The sequence below is a fragment of the Leguminivora glycinivorella genome, chromosome 13 (assembly GCF_023078275.1).
Source record: "Leguminivora glycinivorella isolate SPB_JAAS2020 chromosome 13, LegGlyc_1.1, whole genome shotgun sequence".
Lineage (NCBI taxonomy): Eukaryota > Metazoa > Arthropoda > Insecta > Lepidoptera > Tortricidae > Leguminivora > Leguminivora glycinivorella.
The window spans coordinates 11681255-11702403 of record NC_062983.1 but is presented as its reverse complement, the minus strand read 5'-3'; the positions used below and the strand labels follow the sequence as shown (position 1 = coordinate 11702403).

At 38.4% G+C, this 21149-nt stretch overlaps 1 protein-coding gene across 1 annotated transcript in view; it reads right to left on the bottom strand.

Annotated features, from left to right (window-relative positions):
- The window catches only part of LOC125232601 (metastasis-associated protein MTA3), a 95553-nt gene that overhangs the window by 36595 nt on the left and 37809 nt on the right, over positions 1–21149 (bottom strand). The window contains exon 3 of the mRNA XM_048138327.1: positions 18873–18980. Within this exon, the coding sequence (XP_047994284.1) occupies positions 18873–18980 (108 nt within the window). The remainder of the gene's footprint in view (positions 1–18872; positions 18981–21149) is intronic.

Genomic DNA, 21149 nt, shown 5'->3' with positions numbered 1-21149 from the left:
GGTGCAAATGTATTTTACTTCTCGTGTGTTGAAAAACTCGCCAAGTTCGTTCGCTTCGCTCGTGGTTCAATTAAAGAAACCTTTCACTTGCTCGTTTTTCAATTTCACACTCGGCGTTAAAATACAACTTTGCACCCTTGAATAACAAATAACTATTATTGTTCTTTTACATAGCTATCATTTTTTAGGGTTCCGTAGTCAACTAAGAACCCTTATAGTTTCGCCATGTCTGTTTGTCCGTCCGTCCGTGCGCGGATAATCTCAGTGACCGTTAGCACTAGAAAGCTGAAATTTGGTACCGATATGTATATCAATCACGCCGACAAAGTGGTAAAATAAAAAGTGAAAAAAAAATGTTCTGTTAGGGTTTTTTTTTTCATTCCAACCCCAACGTGTGATATATTGTTAGATAGTTATTTAAAAATGAATACCTAAGGGTTTACTAAAATCGTTTTTTGATAATATTAATATTTTCGGAAATAATCACTCCTAAAGGAAAAAAATTGTCCCCCCCCCCTCTAACTTTTGAACCATATGTTTAAAAATATGAAAAAAATCACAAAAGTAGAACTTTATAAAGACTTTCTAGGAAAATTGTTTAGAACTTGATAGGTTCAGTAGTTTTTGAGAAAAATACGGGAAACTACGGATACCTACACAGAGCGTGGCCCGACATGCTCTTGGCCGGTTTTTTTTAACGAGAAACAGGTAAGTCATTTGACCATAATCTCACCTGTAGACCAGGAAAAATAGCTTGACCTGGACATAATTCGATAACCGTAATTTTCTTTTTCTGTCGTATAAAGTATCATTAGTGATAGTTAAAATACAAATTATTAATCAAATTAGGGTTCTGATTCAATTTAAAAAAAAATAAAAACGAACTTTGAATATTTTTTGATTTTATAACTAAAGTATTAAATGTAATCCGGAAAAAGTGCTTGTATTATGTTGTGACACCTGCATTTCATAAAAAAACATCTAATTTTTATAAATAATTCATACAGAACTATCATTTATAAAGAAGGTTTAGTAAGTTACACATTTTCAGGCGTATTTCACTAGAAAATATTGTTAACCGTAATCCTGCAATTTATTATGAATATAATATTACGAGTGTTGATAAATTATTAAAACTTATACCAATACTTTTGGCGCTTGTTCAAAATCTTAAATATTGATAATTTTAGGAAAGGAAAAATACCTAACTAAATTGAAAGATGGTAAATTTTGCCGTTAATATATTCTTAGTACTATACGAAATCAATTAAACAACAAATATGTAAGATTCATTACTTAATTGATATTTTTCTTACTTGCGCTTTAATATGAACGTTATTACCTGCAGAATAAGGTCGTGCACAGAGTAGGTATAGCTAGTATAGTAGTAGCGGGAACGGGCGGCGAGTCGTCGACACGTGTTTCGCTCGGCCATATCAAGGGCGCCGCGTTTTCAAAACGCTTCGATAACAAATATTTCACCGTCCAGTATAAGAGAGCTCCCTTATTACAAGTGACAAAAGTCATACAAATCAATTAGTCCGATAGGTCACGTTAAACTGGTCAAGTCGTTAGCTCAATAATAGTACCTATCGAGCTTGACGAGATGCTTGGATCACAACAACGTAATATGTATGAAAGCTTGCGGCGGCGCTTAAGACTGTATTCTTTCGAGTCGTGTGTAACGTATTTTGGCGAGGCAAATTTGAAGCACAGTGCGTGTCTGTCTCACTCACTCTTACGGTAAACCTAATGAACTGTTTCACTTTCAGAGGATTTTTGAAGTAATTTGGGTAATGTGACATTGTCGCGGTGAGGTCTTTCCGGTACAAATTTATCGGTGGATCTTTTCGGAATTGTGGACGATGAGCCGATGCGATGTCGCTTCATTTTGAAGTGTCGACTCTCGCAAGGGAGTTCTTAGAGGACCGCGAGGAGCGCGTGTGACTGTTGAGTTTTTGAATGATTTGAAGTTTGTGAATGATTTTATTTTGTGTGTATTTGTGTGGGCATGAGGTGTTTGTGTTGCGAGAATCAAATCAATAATATGAGTGGTACAAATTTCATTAGGGGACCTCATGTGTGAGAAACTCAACACTCGAATGCTGCGTCGTAACAATGCGAGCCGAAATCGCCTAATCGGAAGTGTCCGACTTGGTATCGACTAATCTATACACGTTGTAACATGAGAAACCAGAAATCAAAACCTGGTTTCTGGTATCTGGTACCCGGTAACCGGTAACCGGTAACCGGTATCCGGTATCCTGTATCCTGTATCCTGTATCCTGTATCCGGTATCCGGTATCCGGTAACCGGTATCCGGTATCCGGTATCCGGTATCCGGTATCCGGTAACCGGTTCCGGTAACCGGTATCCGGTAACCGGTATCCGGTAACCGGTATCCGGTAACCGGTATCCGGTAACCGGTATCCGGTAACCGGTATCCGGCATCCGGTATCCGGTATCCGGTAACCGGTATCCGGTAACCGGTATCCGGTATCCGGTAACCGGTATCCGGTAACCGGTATCCGGTAACCGGTATCCGGTAACCGGTTTCCGGTAACCGGTTTCCGGTAACCGGTTTCCGGTAACTGGTATCCGGTAACCGGTATCCGGTAACAAAAAACAAACCACAAAAGTTCATAGTTGATCGTTATTGGTACAGTCAGCAACTCAGCTGTGAATACAGATAAAGTGCCAAATATATGTATACACACACCTTAATGTACCAAGTACCAACACTTGTACAGGAAATAAAATACTCTATACATATTTTTGGCACTTTGTCTTGCCAGCTGTGTTGTTGACTGTACACGATCTAAAAAGGAGCCGAACGGTTATTATAATTACGCGGTGACTTGCGTAGTCGGCGGCCGCGCGATACATAGTGCTGTCTCTGTTCAGGCCCCGTAGCCGAATGCCATTTCTCAGACGCGAAACGAAAACGAAACGCAGTCTGGCTCTGTCGCGCCAATACGCAAGAGCGATAGAGATAGATATCTACTAGCGTTTCGTTTCATGAGCGTTTGTGCCATTCGGCTACGCACCCTGTTCTCACTACCACGAATTTGAAGAACAATATTGCTGTCTCTCTCAATCTTTAGGCGTCATTCATATATTACGTCATACTAAATGTGACAATCCATGTTAAAGGATTAAAAAAGCGTGACATTGGGGGGTCCAAATAGTAGTCCATAAACCACGTCTTTGACCAACGTGAGTGATATCTCTGTCACTCTTTACGTCTTTACTAACAGAAATTTAAATAACAATAGTGCTATCTCTGTCACTCTTTACTAACAGAAATTTAAATAACAAAAATGCTATCTCTGTCACTCTTTACTACCAGGAACTTAAATTATTATTTATAGTGCTATCTCTGTCACTCTTTACTATCAGGAACGTAAATTGTTATAGTGCTATCTCTGTCACTCTTTACTACCAGGACCTTAAATTATTATAGTGCTATCTCTGTCACTCTTTACTGTGTGCGGGAAGTGCACATACCACGAGTTTGACTAACATGAGTGCTATCTCTGTCACTCTTTACTTCTAGGAACTTAAATATTTTTTTCGGTTTCGGTTTTGGTCTTGGTTTCGGTGTCGGTTTTGGTGTAGGTTTCGGTGTCGGTTTCGGTTTCGATTTCGGTTTTCGTTTCCATTCCTGTTTCGGTTTCCGTTTTCGTTTTCAGTTTTGTTTTTGTTTAAACTAACAGAACTAAAACTAAAACCAAAACCAAAACCAAACCAGAAACGGGAAACCGAACACGGGAAACCGGATATGGGATACCGTATATCGGATACTGGTTACCGGTTACTGTCTACCGTTTACCGGATACCGGTTACCGTCTACCGGTTACCGGATACCGGTCACCGTTTACCGGATACCGGTTAACGGTCATTGGTTACTCTTTACCGGTTACCGGTATCCGGTAACCGGTATCCGGTATCCGGTATCCGGTAACCGGTATCCGGTAACCGGTATCCGGTAACCGGTATCCGGTAACCGGTATCCGGTAACCGGTATCCGGTAACCGTTAACCGGTAACCGGTGACAGGTCTCCGGTATTCGGTGACCGGTAACCGGTAAAGAGTAACCAATGACCGTTAACCGGTATCCGGTAAACGGTGACCGGTATCCGGTAACCGGTAGACGGTAACCGGTATCCGGTAAACGGTAGACAGTAACCGGTAACCAGTATCCGATATACGGTATCCGATATCCGGTTTCCCGTGTTCGGTTTCCCGTTTCTGGTTTGGTTTTGGTTTTGGTTTTAGTTTTAGTTCTGTTAGTTTAAACAAAAACAAAACTGAAAACGAAAACGGAAACCGAAACGGGAATGGAAACGAAAACCGAAATCGAAACCGAAACCGACACCGAAACCTACACAAAGACCAAAACCGAAACCGAAAAAAATATTTAAGTTCCTAGAAATAAAGAGTGACAGAGATAGCACTATAATCATTTAAGTTCCTGGTAGTAAAGGGTGACAGAGATAGCACTCATGTTAGTCAAACTCGTGGTATGTGCACTTCCCGCACACAGTAAAGAGTGACAGAGATAGCACTATAATCATTTAAGTTCCTGGTAGTAAAGAGTGACAGAGATAGCACTATCATAATTAAAGTTCCTGGTAGTAAAGAGTGATAGAGATAGCACTCATGTTAGTCAAACTCGTGGTATGTGCACTTCCCGCACACAGTAAAGAGTGACAGAGATAGCACTATAATAATTTAAGGTCCTGGTAGTAAAGAGTGACAGAGATAGCACTATAACAATTTACGTTCCTGATAGTAAAGAGTGACAGAGATAGCACTGTAATAATTTAAGTTCCTGGTAGTAAAGAGTGACAGAGATAGCATTTTTGTTATTTAAATTTCTGTTAGTAAAGAGTGACAGAGATAGCACTATTGTTATTTAAATTTCTGTTAGTAAAGACGTAAAGAGTGACAGAGATATCACTCACGTTGGTCAAAGACGTGGTTTATGGACTACTATTTGGACCCCCCAATGTCACGCTTTTTTAATCCTTTAACATGGATTGTCACATTTAGTATGACGTAATATATGAATGACGCCTAAAGATTGAGAGAGACAGCAATATTGTTCTTCAAATTCGTGGTAGTGAGAACAGGGTGCGTAGCCGAATGGCACAAACGCTCATGAAACGAAACGCTAGTAGATATCTATCTCTATCGCTCTTGCGTATTGGCGCGACAGAGCCAGACTGCGTTTCGTTTTCGTTTCGCGTCGGAAAAATGGCATTCGGCTACGGGGCCTGAACAGAGACAGCACTATGTATCGCGCGGCCGCCGACTACGCAAGTCACCGCGTAATTATAATAACCGTTCGGCTCCTTTTTAGATCGTGTACAGTCAACAACACAGCTGGCAAGACAAAGTGCCAAAAATATGTATAGAGTATTTTATTTCCTGTACAAGTGTTGGTACTTGGTACATTAAGGTGTGTGTATACATATATTTGGCACTTTATCTGTATTCACAGCTGAGTTGCTGACTGTACCAATAACGATCAACTATGAACTTTTGTGGTTTGTTTTAAATAGTTCTATGCAGATATAGATTAGAATACCTATTCTATCGGTACTTTTTGTATAGGTTATTATAATAACTGGACAAAATAATTATAATCAGTGCCGGCGCACTCAGCGATCACGATTCTTTCGCCGAGCTACAAGGCCTTGATATATAAGATGTATTATTTTATCAGCAACAAAAATATGTGATGATATTGAATTAAGGCAAAACAAGACATATAAACGCTCTCCATTATTTCCTCCCTGGTTTATGAAGCTAGAACAATGATTTTTAACACATACGAAATTCGTACACTGAAATAAAGTGATGATACTATAAATATACTCGACATTCAAAGTCGATAATCTAGTGACGTGAGAAGTTATTGATATAACAGAATTTTGCACAAAATAGGCTCACCCTTTGATGTTGAAAATGCCGCCACTCTATAAAACAAACAGACCGCACACGAGCAGCCGACATTAAATTCTATTGCACGGCGCGAAGGTCGAAAGCCGCGCCCGCACCTGGGCGTAGGTAGCGAGATCGGGTGCACGTGCGCTTACCTTTGAAATCGCCGACACGCAGGTGTCGCCGTTCGCCCTCTCTTTTCATTTATGTTTCTGTTTCAATCGGTTAGCCGTTTGCCGGCGGGCAATAAAGGTTGTTTTTTTAACCGACTTCAAAAAAAGTAGGAGGTTCTCAATTCGACTGAATGTTTTTTAGGGTTCCGTAGTCAACTAGGAATCCTTATAGTTTCCCCCTGTCTGTCTGTCTGTCCGTCCGTCCGCGGATAATCTCAGTAACCGTAAGCACTAGAAAGCTGAAATTTGGTACCAATGTATCAATCACGCCAACAAAGTGCAAAAATAAAAAATGGAAAAAAATGTTTTATTAGGGTACCCCCCCTACATGTAAAGTGGGGGCTGATTTTTTTTTCATTCCAACCCCAACGTATGATATATTGTTGGATAGGTATTTAAAAATGAATAAGGGTTTACTTTTACTAAGATCGTTTTTTGATCATATTAATATTTTCGGAAATAATCGCTCCTAAAGGAAAAAAAGTGCGTCCCCCCCCCCTCTATATTTTGAACCTTATGTTTAAAAAAATATGAAAAAAGATCAAAAAAGTAGAACTTTATAAAGACTTTCTAGGAAAATTGTTTTGAGAAAAATACGGAAAACTACGGAACCCTACACTGAGCGTGGACCGACACGCTCTTGGCCGGTTTTTTTTGTATGTATGTTACTCGATATCTCCGAGAATCGTGGACCGATTTTCAAATTATTTTTTTTAATCGAACGGGTATAACCCCGAGATGGTCCTATTGGCACCAAGTCGGGGTCTGATGATGGGATCTTGGAGAAATCGAGGGAACTCTTCAAATGTTATAGGCACATGTAATGTTTTTAGTGTATTTTTAATAGGTACACCAATATTTACGATTGATGGTAAAAATTTTTATGTCGCTGAGCTGATGATGGAAGGTCAACTCCTCAATGGTTAGGAGTTAAAGGATAATTCTTTCACTACTGTACGTATATAATATCAATAGGAACCACTAAAATCAATAAATAAATAAATTTTTCTTTAATATAAAACCGCCTTCAAAAATAAGCGCGTTACAAAACACGGAGAAACTAAAACGCAAAAAATAATAAACCTTTGAATTCAGATTTCTTATCGTATTGCAATAATCTAAACATGCAAATTATAAACAAATCAATTATTTCCGGAGTCGGGGCCAGCCTGGGTATGGTTGGGTGGGGCAAACAGGCATGAGGGATAAGAAATCTGAATTCAAAGGTTTATTATTTGCATTTTTATTTGACATTTTATAAACTGTACGAAAAAGATCCGGATATTCATGCAACTTTTCCATGGTTTCGAAATATCTGTAATGTTCGGATAATTTTCGCATAGGGTGAACCCAATATCTCCTGTGCCTCTGCATATTGAGAATTTGCAGCAAGGCAAACGCATCTTCATCATCGGACGAGGAAGACGTTTCCGCAACGAAATCAGCCTGTATAATGACGCATCGAGCCGTGTTTTCACCTCTTGTGTGTAATTTAGATTGCGTCCGCGCCCCGTCCGCGCCTCGTCCTCGCCACGCCCGCGCCACGCCACGTCCGTTGTGTTTATTTTAGACGTAAGACGCGCCCCCAGGCGGCGCGGCGCGCGCCACGCCGCCGCCACGCCGCCTGGGGCGCGTCTTACGTCCTTCCTATACAAAATGTACTGAGGAGACGATTTTTGAATTACACTCAGGTGGCGTGGCGCGGACGTCCGTTGCGCGCCCCGAGACACGCGACGCTCTGGTGTGGCCGGTACCTTACGTCCCTAACCTATTAACCGATCCGCCGCGGTGACGCGGCCGGTGCGCGGCGCGCTCTCCCAGGCCCGCGCCCCGCGCGCTCCCCCGCCCCGCGCCAGCCGCTCTACGACAACTTTGCACCCTTTTAAATTACTGACATTTACAGTTTCTTAAGCGCGACCTTCACAGTATTAATTTTGATAAAATCATGATTATAGTACACAAAAACCTAGTCTTAAGCAAAAAAATCTCAGTTACAATTTATACCTACTGAGAAATTCATGTTTATTTAAGCGTTAAAAATATATGTTTAAGATCGGTGCTAAATGTATATATATACTCAATACAATGCAAATTGATATATATATCATGGTCACCATTTTTACCTACCTAGATATTCACATTAAATGAAAACGGTAAAAAAAAGTACACAATCAGATTTATTTTCTGTGTAATATCACTAATAACTGATCGCATCTGAGTGCACCACAAAGTTAATCTAACAAAGTTTTCGGTTAACTATTTTGCTGTTAGCGAAAAGTGGGATAATGTACTTTATCTCATGATTTTTATAAGATATGAATACGATCGTATTTTTTTTTATCTATGTACATAATTACTATTTGATGCTTAATAATAATACCCAATAAAATATCAAAAAGGACGAGTTATTGAATTATGTCCAGGGTACCTTACTTTTACTCCACTACTGATGGAAAGTGCCGATGCAGTCTAGGATGAAGCATGTTTATGTTTACTCAAAAAATGTCTATTCACTCTTGATTTAAAAATCTTGATTTGAACTACTCAAGTTTCAGTGCCTCTCTTGGCAACTAAGGGGTTGAAAAAAAAAAAATGTGACATTGCAGTGACAGATTGCCAGCCTCTCGCCTACGTCACAATTTAACCCATATCCCACAGTCGACTTCTACGATACCCACGGGAAGAAAGGGGGTGGTGAAATTCTTAACCCGTCACCACACGGAGGAATTATCAGACATTTAACCAAAACATGATAGCACCAAAAACAAAACTTAGGTCTCAAAATCAATAGCTGTTGCATCACTATAAATTATAGAGAAGGGTAGAGCCACAATCCTGACACACAGACAAATTTATGTCGTGCAATAAAGTTTATAAATAAATCAATTTTTAGGAAAGTTCGTTTAAATCCCAATCCTCTTCCTCAATCAATATTTCTCGTCCACTCCGGATAATTCTTCTATCTATGCTATTCATGTCTCGGAATAGGTAAGGTTTACATAGTTACATATTTGCAAATTACAATGCTTTTTGTATCACGTCTACCTTAAAGTTTAATCTGATATAATCTCATTTGTCCAATTTAATCTGATATTCTCGCATTTGTTAAATTCTCATATCCCCTTATTTGCCAAAAGTGTAACTTTAGCAGTTTCATGTGCTCTGCCTACCCCTTTATGGGATACAGGCGTGATTTATGTTGTATGTATAAAAAGTTGAATGGCAACGCACACCGCAGACTACCGAGCAAAAATGTCCCCACTTTACTAGTGGGGGAGTAACTGTTTAGTAAATGACAATATTTGTAACTTTCGTAAAAAATATTTATTATCTTGGTTATTGGTGAGGTGAGGAATAAGGAATATATGTAATATGTATTTCATCGGCGTTTAGTGATTTTTGGTCAGTGACTTCCAGTTCAGGTGCTACTTTCGATCGCGAAGTTATGGCTGGGAACTTCGAACCTAGTCTAATTTTTTTTACGAACCCAGGCTTCAAGGGGTTTCATCACATCATCGTATTTGTTTTGCGTTATCACGGGAGCTAACTCACTCATCGAATTCACGATGAAAGACATGCGATCGATACGAACAAAAATAAAACGACGGATATGGAGAAATAAATATAAGTGTTCTTCTTTGTCTACTACGCAAAAAAAAAACTAGTAAATACAGAGAAGAATCCTTATACTAACACTAGTTCTACAAGCCAAATCACAACACACCAACCACGTTTCAGAACTTCTATCCCTAAAATAAGATTCAAATTGGTATAAACTTTTTACGTTCACTTCGTTTCGTTCCCGTGTCGCTCTTTTAGGTATGATTCGTCGAATTTACAATCTATACAAAAGGAAAAATCTTTTTATGCATCTTTGGTAATACTATTATGATTACAAAAAAAAATTAGGTCAAAGTTTCAGAATAAGTACTACGAAGTCCTGCTGCAAATAGGAATTTCCTATCAACAAAAACATGCTCAAACACCGCAGGAATGTTTGAGCTTGAACTACATTCATTTAGTATGACTAAGAAATCTAACATCATCTCAGTCAGTCGCAGTACATCTTACTGTACTGAGACTAAATGAAATAGCATGACAGGTTTGTACGCTTCCGTAACAATACGAAGGCAAATCTTTTCGCATTACATCTGTAGTAACAAATCGGTGTACGTACTCTTTGGGAAATCGATGTTATAAAACTTATAAATACTATAGTGGTTAAATTGGTTAATCCCTTTCTTGGGATTACGTATCCACTTTCTAGACTGTTTTGGAATTTCACTGAGAAAGCCAAAGCCCACAGGACACTTCCTGAGCATATTCATGAAATAGACTCAGTAATAATTGTAATAAATAAATAATAAATGTAGACGTAGAGGTACTAAGCCCATGGTAAACGGTTCTGTATATTGCATTTTGATATTGACGGATAAAACACGGGTCGATGTCATTTCTTATGCACCCTGCTTTTTGAGTTGCCTGTCTAATGACTTTGGAAGTATGTAAAGTTCACTTAACACTAAAAACCTGAAAACCGTTTGTTCAGAATCAAGAGTAGAATCGATTGAGCTATATCTTGATGGGGGTAATATTTTTATTTAAATTTGTATTATTAGTTATTTTTTATGTGCCTATTCTATTGTATTCATAATACAACATTGTGTATATCGCATTGCTAGAGGTTGTTTACCTTTTTCAGTATTTAGGGGTATTAATACTGGCTGGTTACTTGGACGATTATTTTTTCCGCTACGAGTTTGACGTTGTATGTCAGTTCAATCAATGTTTATCATAAGTCATAACAAATGGAACTCGTACCTAATTGCAACCTTGCTATTTTGAATATTGGGTTTAAATTTGCTTACTGCGATTACCTGTCCAATTTGAAGTTTACTGTGACCAAAGCTTTAGTGTTTTACAGTGACATGTTATCTGTCTATTGGTAAACCTTATGTCGTTGCAGTAACGTACACAAATAAATAGTTTAATGGTTTATGATGGTAGTTAGCAATTATTTTATTGAGTGTAGAGCTAAAAGTCAAGTAGAGCTGTACAGAAAATTAAAAATTCAATTTTAAAAAAAGTAACCATCAGATTAAAAGATAAATACTCTAGATGAGTTTAAAAAAATAAAAATCAGTTGGGGTGTCTGAGGTTTTGAGTGATACAGGAAACACGTTGTATAATGTACTTCGGTTTTATTTTAAACTACTTCTTATCTTATGTCGTGTGAATTGTAGAGTCTGAAAGAAAAACTCTCTCTTTGCATTATCCCGACATTTTACCACGGCTCGTCAGAGCCTGGGGTCCGCTTTGGCCAATAATCCCATCAAATCTATTGGGTTTAGTCTGGTTTCCTCTCGATGTTTTCAATCACCATGTGTGTTATTCATCATTAAAAGCAGTCTTCATTGCAGGTTCAGGTTTTCGGCAACTAGTCAGTAACTCAGTATGTACATTACATTCCCATTCCATATTCGATTGATATAGCCGATATTCAAGCTTCAATTGATCGGCGAGCGCCAACGAACAGTCGCGGTGGTTCGCTGCCGGCGAAGGCCCTTCGTTTGCATTCGTTCATTTGGGATCATCCACATATTACGTCACACCAAATTTCAGGTTTTTGGACCCCTCCCCCCCCCTATGTCACGCTTTTTTGTATCCCTTTAACAGGGCTTGTCACATTTAGTATGACCCCCCCCTCCCCCTTACACTGTGACGTAATATATGGATGACGCCTTTGACCAGTCCTACCACGGCTTACTTATGCATCATGATTAGCATGAATATCATAATCATTCATATAATATAACAGATCGACGGTGGTTGATAATCATAGGTTAAGGTCTGAAATGTCTGAATATTCGGTTCCGAGATGTGTATGTTATAGCTAGAGTATTGTAACATTTGAAAGTGTCTAGAACGTTATCAGCGTATCAAAATGGTTTTAATTTTAACATGTGTAACATATTATGTAGGCAGTGCTCGTCAGACTTATTTTTAGGGTTCCGTACCAAAAAAGTACTAAATGAACCCTTATCCGGCTCTGTCCGTCTGTCAAATTACTAAATATCTCGAGAACTATTTATGCTATCGGTATGAAATTTGGAATTTTATTATTTTTTTATTAACATTAATTATAAAACATTGCCAAAATGAAAGGGGGCCAAACTGCAAATGTCAAGTTACTAGGTCAAGTGGGGTATCGTTAGAAAGAGCTCAAACTGTACATATCATAACATGAATCTTAAAAACTTTTTTTAAACCTTTTACATTTACATTTTTAACCCCCGACGCAAAAACGACGACTGTCTGTCTGTCTGTTTGTCTGTCTGTGTGTGTGTCTGTCTGTGGCATCGTAGCTCCCGAACGGATGAACCGATTTGGATTTAGTTTTTTTTTGTCTGAAAGCTGAGTAAGTCGGGGTGTTCTTAGCCATGTTTCATGAAAATCGGTCCACTATGTCGCGGTCGGGGGTTTTTTCAAAATTTTAATTTTGTGGTTAGGTTATCAATTTCACCACCCTCGCGGGTGTTTATTTTTTGTTATACCACTTTCGATGTTCTTTGCGAGAGCGCATGTTTATGAGCTTTTATCTCTGAAATTCTGTTATTATTGACACCTATGAATGAGGGTTGGTTTAACCTCTGGGCTGGAAGGTGGCAGACGGTTTCGATAAAGCTAGCGCCAGTGCCAGGGATTACTGGCCAAAGAAATCTCAGGGTCTCAGGTCTCAGCATGAGCCATGGTAAAAAGCTGGGATAACTTAAGGAAGAGATGATAGAGTCCGGCTCTATTTACCTGTGATATATAAAATGGGGTAGCATTTTGTTATTTATAGCAGTTTCGATATCTATTAATGACAAAACTAGTCATAAAGTAGCAAATGTCAGTGTGCCGTTATGTTATGGGATTCATTTTGCTGCGGACGAGGAGGTTTACGGCTTGTTCGATGATATGAAAGGATTGTCAATGGTCGGTTTTGTTTGGCGCGGTCGGCGGCTGAGTGGCGGAGTGGTAATGTGGTAAAAGTGTAATGAGAGGGTCGGTCGACTGGGCCCTGCGTGGAGCGATGCGGCGCGGCCGGCGGGCGGCGGGGTGCGGGCGGGCGCGCGGAAGGAATGCGTCGTTTTCGCATCGGGAGAAACGAATGCGTTTTAAGCGTCGCGGGTACACAATGGCGGCGTGACGAGATCCGGTTCGCGGGCGACGCGGGGTAAGAGGGCGGGGGCTCTAATCGATAGCCGGCGAGCGACGGCCGGGCGACTGCGGCGCATAGGTGACAGCTCGGGCCCAATCAAATTACCGGCCATGGAGGAGAGTTGCAACGCTATGCTACGCACGGCGGAGCACACGCCGCGGCGCTGCAGCGGCGCGCCCGGCGCCCGGGACCTCCGGGACACCCACGCGTGCATCTCGCTATTACAACGGCTGCATGAGACGTCACGACCGTACCGATTCATATGATCCGTCACTAACCTATTATTAAAAACATCTATAAACAGTTAAATCACCATAGTAGTTAATTCGGAGATCTAATACACTTCGTTTTCGAAGCAACGCCGGAAACATAAATCTCATTAAGGATTTCTCGAATCTCGCCAACAGTTCCCGGTTCAAATCAGCCTTGATATTCGGCGATAGGATGACTGCTTTGCACTAAATTGGTTAGCGGATGTCGGGCGAACGAGACGTCCACGAGTGCCTCGGTTGAGGATTGGTGTACGCGCATCTAATTATAGGTTATTCCACCCGCGTACCATACAACAGATCCACGTACACCATTAACGACCTGCACGGAAAAAAAATATTTTAACAATACTACCAGAACGTTTAGTAAAATAGATTTATCGTAACTGATACTACAATCTCGTAATAAAAACAACTGTATTGTTACGTTTACTATATTTTGAATTCAATAGAACTAAGCAAACATTAATATGCACTAAACAGTTCTGTTTGAATTACATATACGAGAACTCTAGTTTTATTTACAACTAATAGAATAAAGGTTACGATAATTCTATTAACAAGAAGCTTCTTGTAATGCCAAAAAAATAAAAATTATCTTTACAATCTTAATCTTAGCGGTTACTATCACAGTATACTTCCTGTAACTTTTTTATACGTTGCAGTAGTAGTTGTTGTAGTTCTCGTAAAGAAATAAAAAGAATATTCTTGTAATGTAAACTCAACGAAGAGTTATATTTAAAAATATTAAGTTTGTATAAATATGTACGCATCGCTGTCAACTCTATTATTTGTATCGTAGCGAATGCCATCGCAGTATAGTTGATATGACTGTTTTATAAGTTGGTATTACTTTGCAGCTCTTGTATATAATGACAATAATATTCTCGTAATGTATACTGGTGAACAAATAGTTCTGTTGAAAAAGTAGTTAGTTAGTATAAATATGTGTTTCGTTTTTGTAACGAAACGCCATGTTTAAGTACCATTGTATATCTTAGTGAATGCTATAGCTGTATAGTTGATTTTACTTTGCGCCTCTTGCAAAAAATAACAATGATATTCTCGTAATATACACCGAAAAATAATTGTTATAACAAAAATATTGTCCGCATAAATAAATGTTTTGCTTGTGTAACGAAACGCAATGTTTTGCGGCGTGGTCGGCGGCCATTTACGTGTCATGAGAGATCACGCGTGGACGCGGATCGCAATAGGTTATATTATTTATCGTTAAACGTACTCACTACGTATTATCCATTCGTTTGGTAGTTTCCATTTTAGGAAATGGATGAAGAGGTGCAAAAACTCTTGCAAGGATGGGAGATGGCAGAGTTGGCAAAAGCAGGTGAGTCACATACCGTACATCATGTAGAACTTAGTAGATAATTAGAATGATGAGTAAAAAGGCATTTAATGTTGTATTCATTTTACATTGCATACAAATTCATACGACATTACGTGGGCAAAATCTAAATACTGAACTAATAAGGACTGTCCACGATAAAAAGTGGTCATACATTAACATGATAAATCTTTCTTCCTGAATGCACATTTTGAAGCAATATTATATTTTGATAAATCTGTATACATAAAACTATATAATAATTAAAGCTATTCCTTATAATGCTTTAGTGTGTCTGAGGTTTCGCCGAATGTATACCATCAAGCATTTCATTTCTTGTACAGTGTTTTTTAACAAACTTCACACGCTTCCTGGCACAATTTTATAAATACTTATATTTTTATAAGCTGTTTTACACACATTAGAATGACATCTTAGCAGACAAAAAAATACTTTTTGAAACTCATTTCGACTTTTGGTAGTCAGGAAGACTTTCTACTCCAAGCACTGACAGTTGTTTTTGTATGGAGAGCCAAAAAGTGTCAAAAATTCGAATTCAGCAAAGTTAGAAAATCTCAGTACTTTCTTAATCTGATTACAATCAGAAAAATGATTACTATCGTAAAATCAGTATGTAATAGGGTATATTTTGGCTATTATAATTAAACATTAAAAAAATATTTTTGTCATTAAAACTGTTGTACTTAAAGACTGCAAGAAGACACTGTACAAAAAAATATTGTTATCATGAGATACATACTGCTAAAATTCATAGGCCACCTAAAGTTTATAATTTGTTTGTATTTTTATAATGTAGTTTAATATCTACAAATTATTTGACAAACATGCTGCTTATAAATTCTCATTATTCTCAAGATTTACCATGTTATATATGACCACTTTTTATCGTGGACAGTCTTTATATATATCTGAAGTGGACGTAGAATATTACTTAATGTAAAATTTATTCATAGAAATTTTAATGTCTTTTTCAGATGATTTACAATGGTTGCAAGTTTCCTGTGACCCATGCCATACTGTGGAACAAAAGTGGAAAAATTCTGCAAAATATAAATTTTGGACGAAATGAAGGACGGTTCTATTAACACTGACGAATATATGAACAAAGTCTTGCACTAAGGATCGTTGAAATATATTTTTTAACAAATTATATAATTATTTTATTTACTTTCAGATTCACCAATTTTCACCGCTCATAGCATCCATTCCATATGCTGGGTGACCCAGGTTTCCGGATCCCAGTTTCAACTCTAGGCTTCTGTCTGTCTCTTGGAACTGGTCCTAGCAACCTGCATTTTTATCGGTAGGTACCTATGAATTTGTCTGTGCACTGTATAGACAACTAACATTTCTTGTACATGTAAGAAAAGGTTTGTTGTCTATACAAGGTGGTACAGTAGGATTAAAGGCTGAGCCACGCCAGATACGTGTACGTAGACGTGCGCGTAGCGTACGCGGTGTAAATGACGAATCCTCATTAGAGATTACACCGCTTGTGTGACGTGTTTCCCGTGTGTGTCTAGCGGTGTATCATCTCTTTTGAAGATTCGTACTTTACAGCGCGCACGCCACGCACACGTCTACGTACACGTATCTGGCGTGGCTCGGCCTTTAATCCTACTGAACCACCTTGTATAGACAACAAACCTTTTTTTACATTTACAAGAAATGTTAGTTGTCTATACAGTGCACAGACAAATTCATAGGTACCGATAAAAATATAACACGTTAACGCAATTGTATATTTATTAGAGAGTACCATAAATGCAGTTGCTGTAACTAACTTTCTTGTTCTATCAACCATTTAATGAAGTTTACATAAATGAAGAGAATGTAATATATATCAGATGACTTGTATTCTTAACGATACCTATTATTGGCCTAACTAAAGTTTTATAACCTTTACAAGAATTTCTTGTGGAGTTTACATTATTTTGTTTATTTAGACACTCCATTTGTTATAAATACTGAATAATCTAGTAATACACACAATTTGACTGTGTGACCCTTACAATATTTTTATTTTATGATACGTAATGTATATATTACCTTTACAAGAATATATTGTCAAGGTCACATTTCATTTATTAAGCTCTGCAAGAAAATATTATTTATGTGTACGGTCCACGTGTTATGATTACTAAATATTCTTGTAATACACGCTATTTTAATGTGTAGCAATTACAAGATAACTAGTTCACTAAGCTCAACGCATTTAAACAGACTAGTTTAGTTATTTATACTATGTGAACAATTGTCCCAGAATTTACTAGATTTTCTCGTTCAGATTACACTATTCAGGTATCATGGACGAGACTTTTTTCTCCGTGTGTGCACGGCTACCTATACATATAAATGGTATCAACATAAGCGGCCAACAGTACATGCGAGCATGTCTATATACGCGATGAGCAATGTGATGTAAACCGTCACGCACAGTGAGCGCCGCTCGTCTGCCATACCTTTTCTGAAGATCGACTATAGCAATTGTCGAAACTAATGTCTTCTTTGGAAAAACATGTTATAATTTTTTGAGTTCGTCTACAAACAAATCATACTATCATGCACTACGATGTCATCTAATCTACATGAGTTATAGTATACAATACATAGATCTACAATCCTATCCCGAACTTTCTTAAAAAAACACATTTGGCACGATTGGTACCAGCGACACAATACATGCTGTGACGGATGTCACCAAATGTATTAATGTATCATGCATTGAGATTATTGAGATATGACTTTTAAGAAATATAAAATAAAGACAATGTATTATACAGGGATCGAACCTGCCTCTCAGCTTGTCAAGTAAAGAGCGGCGGAATCAAGGAAGAATAAAATATTTAGAGGAACGTCAATCGATCGGTGCCATTGATGCTAGCTTGGAACAAGTGTAAAGCCGTTTTAATATAATGTAATTAATCAAGAGGCCACCGCAATTAAATCGATGACATCATCGAGTCGATGCTTCGCGAGGAAAAAGAGCACAATTCAATCAACAAGCCGGTGTCACCATTCGCGATACATATAATATGACGTTTGAGCATTAAGAAAACAAAGAAAGAAGAATCATCAAAAGTAAGAGCAAAGCAGAGAAAGATCTAAAATCAAATGTTAACTTACGTTCATTTCCGACGTCGAAGTTACCTAGACAAAAACAGGCGGTCAAAACAGTTGAAATAAGACGTGTGCAAAGTATCACTACACTACTCATAGGTAATAATTATGTTTGTAATACTTGTAATAGACATAATGACCTTGGTTACTAGAATCTAAACAATCACTATTATAAACGAATATCATGAACATTTTCTGCTCTACAATAAGTGAACTATCTACCTATATTTATTTTTGTTTTTATCCCTTTCAAATGGGTTACAAGTTGTACCAACTGCTTTATATTACTCATTTAGCAATAATAAAGGGAGGAATATTAGAATTACCCACTTTAGAGCAGGTACGATTGATGCAAAAGCAACAGTTATACTTTGCCGTAAAGGCTTCTATATTCGATCTCTTCAACTCATAGACTACCTCTATCAGAAACAGCTTTTGAAGCATTTACGAAATTCGCGTTTAATACACATAGGCGGTTCTTTACTTGAAAATATCGAGATACTTTACTTGCAGGATGCAATGTTTTGCCTGTTTGAAAAAACAAAAGGGCGGCAATTAACGCAAACCACTTTAAGAATGTTATTTGACAGTTTCAAACCTGTAGTTACAACCAACAACGTATAAAGATCATTTTATGCATTTTTTTCGAATTTGTACAGTAACCGAAAGTCGCCTTACGTATAATCCGTTTAGTAGGTAGCTATCTGTGGTCTGTTGGCGTAAGGAGTGACAGCTTTGTACGTGTATATGAAAGGGTTAAATTATAAATTATTTGACGGTGGCTAGCTTACCTATCGCGGGGTCTAGAACTGCCTGTGCTGCTTGTTCTTCCCCGACTGGCGTCTTTAGACATATTTTCTTGAGTTTCATTGCAACCGGTGAGTCTTCTGACTGGGCCACTGTAAAAAAATATAACATTATAACATGTCTTATTATTATAATTTATAATAATTATATAGATTCAGTGTCAGACTTTAAAAAATATAGAAGGTAAACGAGCAGAAGACGGATCGCCTTATACCAAGGTATTGTGGACACCCGCAACACCAGGGGGGTTGTTCAAGTACGTTACGGGCCTTATTACACCCAGTGTTATAGTAGAATCGTTGATCCCTTTTATGATAGTCGATATTAATCAGGATATTTCAGGATCTTTAAAAAGAATAGGGAAAAGGGCGGGGCGCCGTAAAGTTGAAAATAAAATCATAATGAATTTGAGTTAACTAATAATTTAGGCAACATGATTAGAGTAGTGCAACCTTAGGAAGCTATTTAATTATTGATTGAAGCATAATGAAATCATATACATAAAAGCTATCTATGATACATTGGTAGTGCTAATATTTCAGGATCAGCCAGCACGTATTGCAAGGATAGACCTTTTAATTAAACAAGTTGGAATATGTGGTGACGTTGCACGAGTTAATTGAGAGTCCCATAATAAAACAGGATATATGAGTATTGTGTCTTGGCTCGACTTCCTGCTCGCTATTGTCAATCCTTTGTACTATGTAGTTATATGTTGTACATATAACTATTATAATTAACACTGTGAATGTGATGATGACTCATGTCAAGGACTTCATTGGTGGCAAATTAAAACTGTAATTTACCTTAACTATGGCAAAAACAACCACATGGCAACAGAGTAAGGAGGGCATGAGCCACCCCTCCGTTCAGATCTTTTGTCAAATTCTATCGATGTTAGGGACCGGCCACATCAGAGCGTCGCGTGTCTCGGGGCGCGCAACGGACGTCCGCGCCACGCCACCTGAGTGTAATTCGAAAAACGTCTCCTCAGTACATTTTGTATAGGAAGGACGTAAGACGCGCCGCCAAGCGGCGCGGCGCGCGCCACGCCGCCGCCACGCTAACCAAAAACGAAAAGTGATCCATTCCTTTTGTTCCGCTGATTATAATCCAATCTGTTAGCTAAAGCCTTGCTGGCCAGTGGAAAGAACAGTCTTTAATAGAAAACGATGGTCTTCCCGAGCGATGAACGCCATTCGAGAAGGTTTTGGAAAATTTATTGTCATAATATTTAATCATAGAATCTCATCACAAAATTCTAAGAGAATCTGTAGATGAGAAATCCGGACATTCAAAAGCCAAATGCCCGAGTAAAGCAGTAGACCTACGCTGTCGTTTCAGCCAATAACAAGGTTGTAATGAAGGAGTAAGTAAGTTCCCTTTCCGAGCCCACGTGTATGTGCTTAACCTAGTAAATGATAGAGCAAAATCGAATAAAAATGTAGCAGGAGGTGTCTGCGACCTTGACGGTAGCGCCGGTCACAGGGGACTCGGCCGGGGGCGCCGGGCGCTCGAGGAGACCGGGTGGGGGCACACTGCGAACTGCGAACCACGTGTACGATTAGGTGCCGCAACCTTTGTTGCTAGCTTTGTGTCGCCTTTATGAACTTCCGTGGGCAAAACATTAAGGACTCTACTAAGGTATTTAAGGTTTGGCACGATACTGTTGAGTTCACTAATATCGTGCTATTAAGATTTCTTAACCCGTAATAATTCGCAATGTAAAAACAAACCGGCCAAGTGCGAGTGGGACTCCCCCACCGAGGGTTCAGTATCCGTACAAACTTTCAAAGTTTAATAAATTTTTACTTTATTTGAAAGAAAATATTTTACGTAAAATCTCGTATTAATTTCAAGTACGATATACATCTGCAATGAGTGATTATATTGAAAGTTAAAATCTGAAACATTTTTTTAATAAAAAAAAAGTTTCCAAGATGATTTAATTTTTCCTGTAATATTTAGCATAAAACCAATGTTTCGTAAAATTTTCATGATTTTTCGTGGATTTTCCACTACAAAAAAATATAAAAAATAGTTTTGATATGTACAGTTTGAGCTCTTTCTAACGATACCCCACTTGACCCAGTTGCTTGTCATTTATAGTTTGCCCCCCTTTCATTTTGGCCATTTTCTATAATTAATATTAATAAATTTAAAAAAATAATACGGACCGACAGACAGACGGACAGAGCGGCACCATAAGGGTTCCTTTTGTACCTTTTTGGTACGGAACCCTAATAAATACATATTTCACT